Below are 14,220 nucleotides of genomic sequence, written 5' to 3' on the forward strand. Positions count from 1 at the left end.
CCCCCCCCCCCGCGAGAAATCCTCCAGACTAGCACCTTTTATACATGTGGTCAGCACAAAAGACATTTCCAAAGACTCTCTCCTATTTGCAGAGGTTCAAAAGGATGCACCACATTCAGACATACTGGAAACAAGAAGGGAACACAGAAATGGGCAACTTACACGAATTTTAATAACTCTCGTCTTTGCTCCACAGTTCTTCTTGAGCAGCATCTTCTGAAAGAGAAATAGAAGCCATGGATTAGTAACCAGGATGTTGGGCAAAGAGTCAACACAAACTGCCTGGAGTCACTTTACAGCTATATTCAATTATCTTCCATATGGAGAAAAGAAGTCATGTAAAATCAGACTGTAAGAATTGCCATATCAAAACAAACTACCTGCCACCCAGTTCAGTACCCTCCAGTCTAGTGGTCCATCTCAGATACAGTCTTTTGACAATGCCTAATGCCAAATGTTTGACAAGAATTTGCAAGAAACCCCATAAAGAAAACTTGTGGAAGAGTCTGCTCATAGCGAAAGTGTCTTCCTAATTCCAATCTATTAGTTGTTGCCTTATGCTCTGAAAAGGGAGTTTATATTTCTTTTACAAGAAAAGATAATCCTATTTAATGTAAGTATGGATTGTCCTAATATCCATATCTGTTTTTATCATATTTATCTATTTAGATTTATAGAACTGATTTAAAAAGCACCCATCCAAGGCTTTAGCTGCCTTTGCCATATATCAAAAAAGCCAGTGCACTGGTCATCATATGGAACCACACACCTTTGCAGAAGATGCCTTTTACAGAAAGCAACGATGGAGACAAAATAAATAGGCTTCCACATGACTCGAGTTCCAGCTCTATCTCTCTTGTCTATGAGGTAGCTCCAAGGCATTTGATGGTTGAATAACATTAGGATTAATCAAAACGGTTATGATGAAACCTTTTTTGGTTGGAAAATAGGGTTTTATCAAAAACAAATGCTTTCCTGAAAAACTAATTTCAATCATATTTTTCAATCAATCCCTTTTTTCCCCAAAATGAAAAATCTGGGGAGAAATCTTCAATATTTTTAGTTTGGAAAGAATGGATTTGTCCACTTTCTGATTATTTTCTACCACTTACTAGTTTGAAAAGTGTTACTGACTGTTGAAAATTGCCTTGTTAAATGATATCAATATGAAAAAAGTGGTGTTTTTCCCTCATTTTCTCACAAATATTTCACCCTTCCCTACTTTGTCCTGTAGAAAACAGGACCAAAACAGAGGAACCCCCCTGAAAACTATAAACACAATTATTTTATTTTGTAAAACTGAAACAAAACATTTGTTTTATTGTTTCTGAAAAAACAACAAATTCCCATGGGGAAAGCCCAATTTTTGACCAAACCTTTTTGAACATTTCTTTTTCTGACAAAAATTTTGCTGGGAAAAACCCCTCTTTTCAACCAGTTCTAAATAATGTATTGCAGGTAAACCCACCTTTGCAACATTAGTACAAACTCTCAAAACCTGAAAAGGGAAGACAAAAATCCCACCCATCACTGCCACAAACATCAGCCCATAGCTGTCAGAATCCAACTTTCCTCACCATATTAGTCCCCAGATACCTAGGAAAAGAGTTGCATCTTTATGTCTGTTCTGTAAATTAAAGAAATTCAGTCTATTCTGGACCCAGAAGAAGTGCATTTCAAAATTTCAGAGTGTGTCATGGAGGCACTGTGAGGCCTGATTAGTTAATATTCAAAAAGTACAATTAGCTGCTTGCTTGCATCCATCCCTAGTGGATCTTAACACCTCTTTTATTATTCATCAAAGAGCTTGATTGTAGCTCCATGTATTAGCTCCTGCCCCAGAAACCTGACTTGGAACCACAGACTGTGGCGCTACTGGAGTCCCAAGGTTCCCAACCTAAAGGGACTCCCGCAGGGTTTTGTACAAACTGGGTGGAAGCAAACAAAGAGAACTGCTGAACTAACCCTGTGCCGTCCAACTAAGCAAGCAATTCTCTGGGAATGCCTATAAAAAGCACAGAGCTCTATTCCCAGTGCTGCTGCAAGGGAGTTATTGTAAGGTTGGTATTTACTGTGAGGTTACTGCATTTTTTAAGACCCCCCCCCAAATGACTGTTCAGTAAGATGAAGTGTGGGGGCAGTGGGAACCGAGCGGGACTGAATATCCTTTTACAACCAGGCTGCATGGGTGCAGGGAATGGCAAAGTGAGGAGTCACGAGGTCTCCGAGCATTTCATTCCCACCACAAGCTTTTTTCATAAAACCACTGTGATCTCTCACACTGTATCTTCCCACTGGCTACGGGAGATTCTTCTGGATCCAAAAGTCTGCATGCTGTTTCGGTTCAATGGGACAAGCTGCAACAGGACAGAAATGGAGCGGTCTGAAGTTCAGCAGCTGGGAGCTAGGACTCCCAAGTCCTAATCCTAGCAGAGCATGCTCTTACGAAAGGATGCCTGGGTGCTGGTCTCAGCTGTATTACCAATTGTGTGATTGTGGGCAAGACGCTTGATTTCTCCATACTTCTATAAAATGGGGCCAATAATACACAGCTGTCTCCTCAGGAGAGAGACTGTGATGCTTGCAAAACACTCCGGGTTCGACAGCTGAAAGGAGCAAAGTGTTGTCAGGAAGCCCGGTCTGTTCTCAAAAGGCAGTTCTGAGCAGATTCTACTGGCTCAGGTGGTCCCGCTCATAAGTGCCCCGTCTTACTCCATCCAGGCACTTATGGGTATGCTGATGCCATAGTGGCAAGAGATCAGTCACACCACCAAGGAAACAAGTCCTACCCACCTGCTTCGGCTTCATGCACTACTACATCTCTGGACATGAGGGTCTGCGTGCATCCTGGGGATGACCCATGCCACTGCTCTTGAATGTGTCAGACCCCTGGGTCTAAAGTACAGTGCCAGGGATGCCCTGCAGAGCATGCTTACCACCTCATTGCTGGACACGCTGGGAGCAGGTGGGCAGTGTGACTGAGCACTGCCTCCACAGTGTAGACCCACCCTATCTAGAGACACTATTCCCACTAGCCAACTTCAAATCAGCACAGGGGATCCCTAAGACTCTGATGTTTGGCCTCCAAACAACACTGGGCACAGAAATGTCTGAGGAGAACTAAGACCTGTGCAGATACCTAACTACTTGAATAAGTGCCTTGAATAAGCAGCTGAATAAATATTGCATATTTTAATGAACTGACTTGAAAGTGGGTGTGGGTGGGTGGACGGACCCTACTGAATTGAATCAGGACTACTGAATTACAGTGTATGCCCTCTACTGTTCACAGACAATGGAGATTCTCTTTGTGGAAGTGGGAGGACTAACCATTCACAGTAAATCCCAGCGATTACCATGATGTTCCAACTAGCCACAGTGAAACAAGTACAGTGACAGCCTTGACGTTCTAGACAGCCATAAATTTGTCTCATCTGATCCTGAGCTCTCTGGTTTACTGCCAGTCGGACTTCCTTCAGGTACAGGAGTAAAATCTAGAGATGAAAGGACCTCAAGCAGGCCCCAAATCTCAGTAGAGACGGTTCTCTAAAATTGCCAGAATTCCCTGCTAAGCTTCTGCTGAGCATAAGGCAAGAGCAAGCACGTTGCAGTGTTTCATCTCTACTGTGAGATCCTGGTGGTGCAGAGGGCATGAAATGGCGGGGGGGAGGGAAGGGAAAGTTAACTTATCATTTTTACACCTTGAAAAAGGTTGGGCCCAATTATGTCAGCCAATTATATCACTAGCTGCATTGCTCCCAACAAGCTCCTATCCCCATCACTGCCAGGCAGGGTCCAACACCCTAGAACGGTAGAGCCATCATTTAAGAAACAACGTCCAGCATCTTTGCATGGTTTTACATCCCTCTAGTTCCCTTTTCCAGGATCAGTTCACTGCCGAGCCTGAGCACTGACTTTGAAATTAGGAAGCTAAAACATGCTGCTGCCTAGCAACAATGCAGGGAGTTTCCAAGGCAGACTGTTCTCATCCTGGCTCTCCAGAGCTTTCCATGTCTCAGCCCAGCTCTGAGAAGCAGCAACTCATTAATTCAAAGGCATATAGGTACAGACATGAACATTCATTTGGCTGTGTAACGCATAGTAACCTAAAGCCAGGGTAGCAAGCCCAACAAAGCCAGGGGAACAGGCCTAGCAAAAAGGAGGCACACCGAATTTAGCATCCATTGTGTTAGTCCTGCTATTAACCCTACCCAGGGAATATTCATTTCCTATGGTGTGTAAGTGGGGAAACTGAGGCACACCGAAAGGAGAAGTGACTTTTGTTCAATTATGGGGCATATCAGTGGCAGAGCTGGGATAAAATACAGCATCCTGGTTCTAAGGCCTACCTTTTGATGCAAGCCCATCCTTCTTCCGTTTGCGGAAAGGGAATGGAATAAAAAGTGGCACCAGTCCTAATCCCAGCCCCCTCATTTCAACTAGAAAATCCCTCCTGTTGGCTTCAAATTAGCTGTATGCTTTAGAACCAGAACTACAGTTACCAGCACGATAGAAAGTGCTGTGCATCATGCTGGTGGCTGCTGCTCCAAAGGAGGAAACAAAACAGTAGAAGGAAAGTTTCAAAAGTCTCTGAGGCCAGCTCTGAAGGTAAGACTGGGTCAGCCACCTGAGGGTTAAAATTTCCAAGCACAGCAGTATTAATTTAGTCTCAGAAATCCTCCCACCAACTCCACCTCCTACATGAGACCACTCTGTGCTCAAAGCCCAGCAACTCCCTCTATCCCGGACCGGGATTTAAAGGAAAATAGCAGCAATGCAATATAATCATTTAGAGCGGGACATATTTCCTTAATATAACACTGCAGCTGACCACTCCAGTGGTCAGCTACAGTTTTGTTATAGCACAGATATTCAAAATGTCATGTGGACAACAGAAGCACAATGCTCCACCTGCTGTTCTCACAGCATGAGCCTTTAAAGACCTGAGCTACTGGAGAAGTCCCAGTGAGGCAGCAGCTATAGCCGTAGACAGCCCACAAAACACAGCTAAACAGCTTTGACCTCCACAGAAGTCAATGGTATACATTTATTGCTACAGACATACATACCAGCTATAAGCTTGTCATTTCGCTACAAGCTAACCAACAAAAAATATGGACACCCCTAAATTAAGGTTCCCATGATAATTAGCATGAATGTTAAAATATAGTCGTTTGAAAACACATTTGTTTTTAAAAAGCAAGCTTGTAAAATGATGGCAACGAACAGTTAAAGGAAGGCTGCAGGGGTTAATAATATTCCAATACACTCGCAGTTTAGACATCCTATAAACAAATGTACAAGTGTAAAATATCACACTGCACATTCAAAACCAGCCTTCGCTTCAGGCCCACTTGACAACAGCCTCAAATTTTTATACATAAAACCATTTTTAGAAATCCTTGTCTTGGTTTCAGTATCCCAACAACTCAAAACAAAACCAAATAAAAGGCTATATTGTGCTGCTTGTTTTTCAGCCAAGGGCTCGTCTGCGCACAAAAGTTGTATACCATTTAATGCAAATTTGCTTTTCAATCACTTTACTTAAAATGATACAAACTTCCCTAGGCCTGCTTAATCCAATTTAATTATAATTTTATCACTTTAATTTAAATCAGCAAAGGATTAAGTTACGCTGAAATTATACAAACCAAGCCTGTTCCAATTTAAGAATGGTTTGTGCCGGTTTCATGAAAACTGTTTAAATAAAACAATGCCTTTAACAAAAGCAGCAAAACACTATGTGTAGCCTAGACCTTTGACATGACATCAGGAATGTCTGGTTTGCATTTCCTCAGTTTTGTGAAAGGCTCTCTGAGAAGACTGCTGGCCTTTCATGGATGGCATTAGGGTGTTTGTTGGGTGTTGGAGTTGACTAGTGTTTGCCAGGATCCAAAGAACTTTAAGTCACCTGAATAGAAGTCACTTCTTCTTGGCCTCTTGGTAGGGTTTGGTTTTCATACTGTCAATGCATCTAAACACCTACCAGTGGTCCACAGAATCTTTCAGGCAAATAAGACAGGTGAGGCCTGAATTTCTAGTGTAAAACTATATACAGAACAAAATATGATTTTAAAAAGACATACAAAGGAGACACATGCAAGTCACTGCTGCCACCCTTATCTGTCCTGCTTTCTTCCTGTGCCCATTGTAGGGATTGCTTTTGTCTGTCTGTTTGATTATCCAATGTTCTGTGGCTGCAGTGTACAAGAGGGGCTGGCATGGATGTTGTGATAGACCCTTTGGACAAATATTTATTATGTAGATGCCCTGAGAGTGCAGGGACAAGTCTTGACAATTGGGGTGGTCCTTTCCCATCCTAGTTTCTTAGATAACCCAGCATCCATGGAACATTATACAAGTGGCAATTGTACTTTTTAAACCATAGCAGAAACTCACACCTGCAGAGAGGTGGGAATCATAGATTCATAGATGTTTGTTTGGTTGGAAGGGACCTTAGCAGATCGAGTCCGGCCCCCTGCCCTGGGCAGGAAAGAGCGCTGGGGTTAGATGGCCCCAGCCAGGTGCATGTCCAGCCTCCTCTTAAAGACCCCCAAGCTAGGGGAGAGCACCACCTCCCTTGGGAACCCATTCCAGATTTTGGCAACCTGTACTGAAAAGAAGTTTTTCCTGATGTCTAACCTAAATCTGCTCTCTGTCAGTTTGTGGCTGTTGTTCCTAGTTACCCCAAGGGGCACCCTGGTAAACAGAGCATCTCCTATTCCTTGCTGTCCCCCCCCGATGAATTTGTAGGTGGCCACAAGATCACCTCTCAGCCTTCTCTTGCAGGGGCAGCCCTCAATCTCTCCTCGTGTGGATAATGTTGGGGTGAAAGGGAAAGCAGAACACCGGGTAGGCAAGAGAGAGGTGTAGATAGATATAACGAGCCAGTGGCTTAACAAAAAGGTTGCTTAGGGGACCTCTAGTGCAACAGCCCAAAGTAATGCAACTGTTACCCACTAATAGCTCCTTGGTAGCTGATGTGAAAGGAGCTGGGCCTCTGCCTCCACAGTGTGGGTGTCCACATCACAACCATGACAGTGCCCAATTGTTCCCTTGTCAGCAGTGCCACTAGAGAAGCAAAGGACTGAATGGGGTCACTGAGATGGAGCTCTCCTCTTGGCCTACCACAGGGAGGAGGCAGCTGCTGCGATATGGTGGGAGAAGCTCTCCTTGCCCAGGGTTCAAGTTCCCAGGGCTGTCCTTTTCAGTAATACCAATCTGCTTTACAAACAAGAACTTCAGCTGCCACAATGAGGCGGGCGGCATGCACCAAGGTGACAATTCCTCAAGGGCAGACACAGCGTCCCCTCATCGTATCTGCAGGCATTCCAGTAGAGCAGGGGCCTGCCTGGTCCCCTTCAACCTTACCCCAGGAATGCCATGAAGACAGTCGTTGGAGTGGGAACAGCAACCTACCAAACAAGAGCCCCCTCCAAGAAACAAAGAGAATCCCTCCTGCCCCCTGCAATTGTTGTGTCTGGCACAGCGTGCTGAGGGTTAACGCCTATGCAGGAGCAGGGAGCAGCTGCAGCGTGGTGGACAGATGAGGTCAGGCCACAGCACAAAGTGGCTATTGTGAGGCGTGCTGCTGCTACAGCCTTCTGCTTGACCGAGTTCCACCTACACCTCACAGCGTGGCATGAGGCAGGCTGGCGTGGGGGTTGGGGGAGACAGGATGCCCGTGTCATTTATGCAAAAAGAGGGATGGCAGCAGCCTCACTCCATCAGCAAAACAGGGGATTTTAGCAGGACTCTGTTTTCAATAAGGACAAAAAAAAATTGAGGGGAAGGGAACTGTCCACTTCCCATGACCGAGGACAGCCATGAGCCCTCTCACAAATGCAGTGGATATGTCTGCACCATGTTGGACTGCCACTTCACACTCACTCCCACGCTGCACTTACTGGGTGCTAAATACCTGTGATGTAGCTGCTTTTAGGCACACACTCAGGCAGCCAAGTGCCACACTCAGGCTCTCTCAGTCTCATGCACTCAGGCTAGAGTGGCTACATCAAAAGTTTCAGCACATCCAGCATGAGAAGCAGCAACAAGCAGTAAGGATAAAGCTTCATGGAGGTGGTGTCTGGCTTGTCTAATAAGGTGTAAACTGCTCAGAGTTCAGCCTCAGACTTGGATCTTTCTGATTCTCCTTTCCCTGCAACGCCAAAGTTTCTCCATAAGGAGACCTTGGGGCCTAGTTACCAGAACAGCTTACAGTCACTTAGGCCACAGCAAAGATGCAGAGCTACCAAATAAGAGTGGCAGTAGTTCACACCAGCTTTGCCCTGGCATAAATGACTGTACAGGGAAGCGGAGTATCAGACCCCAGGTCTGTCTTCATCTCACTCACTTGCTCATCTCACAGCCAGAAGCTGAATGAACTTTCTCGTGAGTCTGGCAATGACAAGCAATTTCCTCCCATTTTCAAGGAATCTTTAATATTGCAGCATGGAGCAATGTTGCGAGTTTATAGGCATTCTTGGCTTGGCTTTAATGAAGAGTCTACAATGCAAAATAAAAGGCATGAGAAAGGAGAAGAAAAAGTCAGATCTTGATCTCCACTTCATTGGTGTAAACCTGGGAGAAAATTCTACTGACTGTATTTATACCAGGTTATTAGGATCCAAATCGAACTTAGATTAAGAAAAATAAATGCAGATGAAATTGCTTCTTTAGCCTCTGAGCCAAAAAACTGTTGTACTCATTTTCAAGATACATCCAAGCTTTGCTCAACAAAGGCCATGTCTACATGAGATGCTGACTGCACAGTAGTCTGTGACTACTGCACAGTAGCATCACATGGCAGGAAGTGTGGCATGTCACTACTGCGCAGTGGTCACGAGCAACTACTCAGTCAGCGTCACGAAAAAGCCATTCCTCGGCATGACTGCACAGTAACTCCAGTTACCGCGTAGTCATTTAGTACTTGTTTATATAAGTACTAAATGACTGGGCAATAATGACTGCAGTCAGTGTCTTGTGGAAAGGCAGCCACAGACACCAAAGTGTATTTATTGGTACCTCCCTGCACTAGAGGTGAGCTTTACACTACTTTTCCCACTCCTGAATTCTCAGGACTGCCCTAATCTATGCTAGGATGTCTATGTTCTCTAGCACTATTTCTAACATTGGGAAAAGCCAGAGTTCAGTGACACATTGCCAATGTACTCCTACTCATAACTGCCTGATGAAAGGTAGTTGAAAAATGCATGGCACAGATCCCCTACATGCTGCTCTACTCTAGACAGGTGCCTTCCTATACTACAGGAACTCCCCACCAGCTGGATACTCTGGCTTTATGACAAAAAGCAACAACAAATCAGGCCCAGTATACATATGTCCGACTCTGGGCATGTCTACAAGAGATGCTTTACTGTGCAGCAAACTAATTTGCTATGTAGTAAGACATCACTATCTACCTGTGCAAGGCAATTAGGGTGCAGACTACTTTATTGGGCTGCTGCATAGTCCCATCAGATACAAGCAGTATCCAGCAGCACAGTATATTACTGCGGTTAAACACATGGGTTGATGGTGATTTGGGGATTTGTTTACTCCAGCTCAAATTAAACCAGAGTATATTCAATCACATTAATTGCATGTGTAGACATGCCCACTGAGATTTGGGTCCCTGCCTGGTGCTAACACTGCAAATCAGTATTAAGATGCACTGTATCTCCAATATGATGTCTCTTCTGCCCAGCTCTGGAGTCTGGAAATTAAAGATTCTCTTGAATTTCCTAAAGAGTATGGACTAATTCAGGTTTGCTGGCCAAAATCCCCTTGCCCAGGGTGCATAGGAGCTATTAATGAGGAGCTATTGATAAGACTACAGAGGAGTCACCCCACTAGTAATCCTAGTGAAAAATACATCGGCAAAGAGCCTGTAAATTGGAGTAACACAAATTGCAGTGCTTTGGATCTCTCTTGTGGAATACTGTCAAACTTCTTTAAGACAGTATCTCCATTTCAGGTATTTATTGTTATTTATACCTTTTCTACCATGCATCTGAACACCTCCAAACCACTGTGAAAGTCAGCCACACAACACCTGCATAAGGGAGGGAAGTATCACCATCCCCTTTCCTGGATGGGGTTACCAAGATATGGAGAGATTTTCCATTGTGTCCATTAGAGCTGGACATGCCAGGCATGGTCTACACTTACCAACGCTGGCAGCAGACAACAACTGCCACAGCCAAGTTGCCTAACTATCTGGCAGCAAACATCAACTGCCACAGCCAAGCTGCCAAAGCCTGGGCTGCCAAACTATCTGGCAGCAAACAACAACTGCCACAGCCAAGCTGCCAAAGCCTGGGCATATCAATGCACTGCTGACAAATCCACACAGCTGCACTGCAACAGCTTGGCCAGCAGGGCACAAAGTGCACTTTGGAAAGACACCAGCTGCTGAAGGACTGTGATGACTAGCAGAAGATGGACGAGTGTTGGCCTGCACCTTCTGCCAGCTACCAGATGGCAGGAGAAGCTTTCCTTTCAGTCAGATCAATACTGGTAGGAAGAAAGGACGGTGCCCATCCCAGCTCTGAATAGGGATAACAGAGCTTGAGTTTTGTCAGCCAAAAAATAAAGTGTGGACCAGGCCTGAGTTTCCAGGTGGCATGTTGCATATTTTTTTCAGGAGGAACTGAGATCCTAGCATTGTTCATGAATCTGATTAGAATTGTAGGGGCTTGGCACCTCTGAGAATCATACCCCAGCCTCAGTGAAGTTATGCACTCAAAAATCAGAGGCCATTTATGAAAATGTGAGTGTACGTGACTTGCCCAAGACCAAGAGCAGTTTAAGGATTTTTGCTGTCCTCCCTTGTAACGTATTTGGGACCTGGCAAGGGTGGGCACCAGAAAGAGTACCAGACTGCTCAGCAGTACCAAATCTGCCCTGATTGCTTTTGCATGTGCCCAGACTCTCAAGGCAGCCCCCAGTGTGTGCATGTGCACACACCGTTTTTACCTTCCACACCTGTGCTGCCTGGCTGATTATCCAGCCCTACTCAAGGTCAAATGAGTCAATGGCAGAGCAGTGGAGCAACTGCTTTGCTGCATATGAAACTATAGAGAAAAGGAAAAGAAGAAAACAAACCCACCCTGCCAGTCATTAGTCACATCACTTCATAAGCCACAGTAAGGGGCTCAGGTACTATATTGATGCGGGCAGTGTAAGAAGCTACACAAGATAGAGTAGAATGCTGCTTTCCTACATCACAAGTCACCGTGTTAACTCCAAGGTCACTTCTGCAAGGCACTACTCTATGCATGACAGCACTACCCTATGCATGACAGCAAGCCAGTTGCACCTTGCAAAATGAAGACGGCAAATGCAGAGGTAGCAGAACTTGTCAGTGACCTAGGGTTTTGAGCCACCCTGTCAGGAAGGTCTGCAAAGTGGGAGTGCTTCTGGATCTCATTACCCCTAGCATCCAGTGAGCATCAGCAGTACCTTGCAAGGTGCACACTGTTCTACTGCAGTTTACTGTGTATGGAGTCCCCTTGAAGATCAGAGTTATAGGTGCTTAGCACCTCTGAAAAAATCATACCCCCAGGGATCAGTGAAGTTAGGCACTCAAAAGTCAAAGGCTAATGCTGTTTCAGTTACCAGCTTGCATAGTTATGACCTAGGGCAGGGATGGCCAACCCATGGCATGCATGCCACAAGTGGTATGTGCAGCCACTTTATTTGGCATGCAGTATATCTGGCAAAGAGCAAGGAGAACAATGCAGATAAGGCAGGGAGGAGAGAAGAGCAATGAATCAGGTAGGGAAGAGAAAACAGAGGAATAGAACAGGATGCAGGAGCGAGCAGAGCAATGGATCAAGCAGGAGAAGGAAATCAGACTGGCACCTGGGGTGGGGATGGGGCTTTTTTTGTGACATACAGGCCAAACAAAGTAGACCTCAACTGATTTTGGGAATAGTTTTCAATATGTGAGAGAGTGACTCTGGATCTGTATTGATTCTGGGTTGTCTTTATGACATATGTTCCATAAATTATTTTGGAACCTTACATACAGCCCATTGCCCTGTACACAGCTGAAACAGACAGGATGAGCAATGATGCCTTCACTAACAGCCCTCAGATTTGTATTCTCAGGACAGGGACAGGACATTCTGGCTAGAGAGAGTCCTCAGCTCTGGACTCACTTCCCCGCTGGTCTGACAGCTTGAATCCGTTGATCTACAAGGCACCTCATATGATCCATCCATTTTCTCTCTGTATGATCCTAAAACTCCTACTTAGTTTTCTCTAAGACCTTAAAAAAACAAACCGCCATTTATGTATGGAAATAGACTGTTTCAAAATTCAGGCACCTCCAAGGTGAAAAAATAATATTTGGAAACAGGATTCACCAAATCCCTTTCACCTTTCCTCATCAGATCCAAATTCGGCACAGCTCAGACAATTTTCCTCTTCCCAAGACCCTACCAAAATACAGACAGTTCTAGGTTTAAAGCCAGCAGCATGGAAGGGGCTCATGGGAAAAAGCTTACAGGTTTTTAATTAATGTTTTCTCCCCTGATTCACAGTCCTAGCCCCGGTGCTGTACCTAGGGAATATCCAGACTCTTATCTGATATCTCTGTGCTTAATCTCACTTTTGCATTTATAGCCAGAGACCATTAGTAATATTACCTGGTGAAGTTCTGGTTTAGATGGTTGTTTATAGATGTTACATTTTTCTTCTAGGTTTAATTCAGACTACAGCCATCACTGTATATATATGGACATCTGCAGTCCGAATTAAAATTGGCTCCAGTCTAAATTAACTAATCCTCATTGAATGAGGATTAAAGTTAATGCAGAGTAGGGAAGTCTGAACTAGACAGTTTAAACTGTATTAATTAGCAGGTATATACCACGTTGCTTTTAGGAAAAACCGTCCTTGAGAACCTGGCAGATAAGCATTGCAAATATCAGTCCCTGCAAGGGAAACGCAATTTGGTTTTTGCAACACAACAGAGGCTATCAGAAACAAAGTAACACCATTGCAAAGTCAAATGTGCCAACAACACTTCACCATGACTAATTATCGGTATCCTGACTAAGCCCCCAACCTTGCCCAAGCACATAGGCTACTGGTCTGGGAAGAAGGGGGCAAACCCTCTTGCAACACATTGGCTGAGATGGTCATCAACACTCAGATCAATTGCACCCAAAGGGCTTCTCCAACAGCTCTTTGGATAACTGTCAGTAGGTTTGGAACAATGTAACAATACTTAAACAGGCTTATTATTGCCTCCTAATTACTTCCAACTCAAAGTGCTAAGCCTATAAACCCACACCCAGATGCTGCAAATTAGACCTGTTAAGGGGTTAATGGTCGATGATCATCTATTACCCTTTAATTCAAATTGAAATTTGATTCCATCTGTGTGAGGTGAATCAGTTAACATGTTTTAGAAAATGGTGAGCATGTCTACAAACAGCCAATGTGAGCTGCAATCCCCCCATCAGGTTTTTTTTTGCTATTTGCAGTGAGTGCCATTATGACAACGAGGATTCATCCCCTTCACCATTTTCCTGCTTCTTTTGAAATGCCGCTGCATCCCTGCAGAGGGGAGGACATTCAAAGGCGTATCTTACCCACAGGGCCCGAAATGGGCCCACCCAACATGTTTGGGTTGTTGGTTACATGCTGGCCCTGACAGTAGTGTCAGCACAAATGTTCCCTTGGCAGCATTCTCAGGTCCAGCGCCCATGGTGCCTACAGGCCCCGGAAGAGAGTGAAACCAGAGTACAGACCTCCTTCTCATGTCCATAGTGACCTTTTATATGGCCATCAAGAGGAGAAGAATTCAGAACTCCTGCTCTGGGGCCAACAGGCGCTTACCTAAAGAAGACACCTAAATAAGCTAAAGGAAAAGCTTATTTAGGCGTCAAGGCCAACATAGCTAGCATATATATCCTGGGCCAGGCTCTGCCCAGCAGAAGGAATGGGATGTGCACACAGAGCAGGCAAACAACCCCAGTCAATAAAAAACAAACAAACTGAGATTCAAATCTATTAAACTGATTGCAGCCATGACTTGTGTTTTCTGAATGATTAGGAGTAGCAATACTGAGTAGCTTTGTTTAATGGGAGAGGTCCCTGGCCTCTGGAGCAGCACACATTAGCCCAAAAAGCTGCCCTACTGTGACAGCTTACATACAGGCACTCCGCCAGGTGGCATAAAAACAGCTTGCACCTATGCTCCTTTCC

At 44.7% G+C, this 14,220-nt stretch overlaps 1 protein-coding gene across 2 annotated transcripts in view; it reads right to left on the reverse strand.

Annotated features, from left to right (window-relative positions):
• Positions 1 to 14,220, reverse strand: part of LOC106722581 — an 87,698-nt gene that overhangs the window by 27,044 nt on the left and 46,434 nt on the right. The window contains exon 4 of one of the 2 annotated variants that reach the window (XM_025212350.1): positions 163 to 213. In XM_025212350.1, coding sequence (XP_025068135.1) covers positions 163 to 213 — 51 coding nt within the window. Of the gene's footprint in view, positions 1 to 162; positions 217 to 14,220 lie in introns of both variants that reach the window. The other variant, XM_014523187.2, reaches the window with a different exon arrangement.

This window comes from Alligator sinensis, unplaced genomic scaffold (genome assembly GCF_000455745.1).
Source record: "Alligator sinensis unplaced genomic scaffold, ASM45574v1 scaffold758_1, whole genome shotgun sequence".
Classification (NCBI taxonomy): Eukaryota; Metazoa; Chordata; order Crocodylia; family Alligatoridae; genus Alligator; species Alligator sinensis.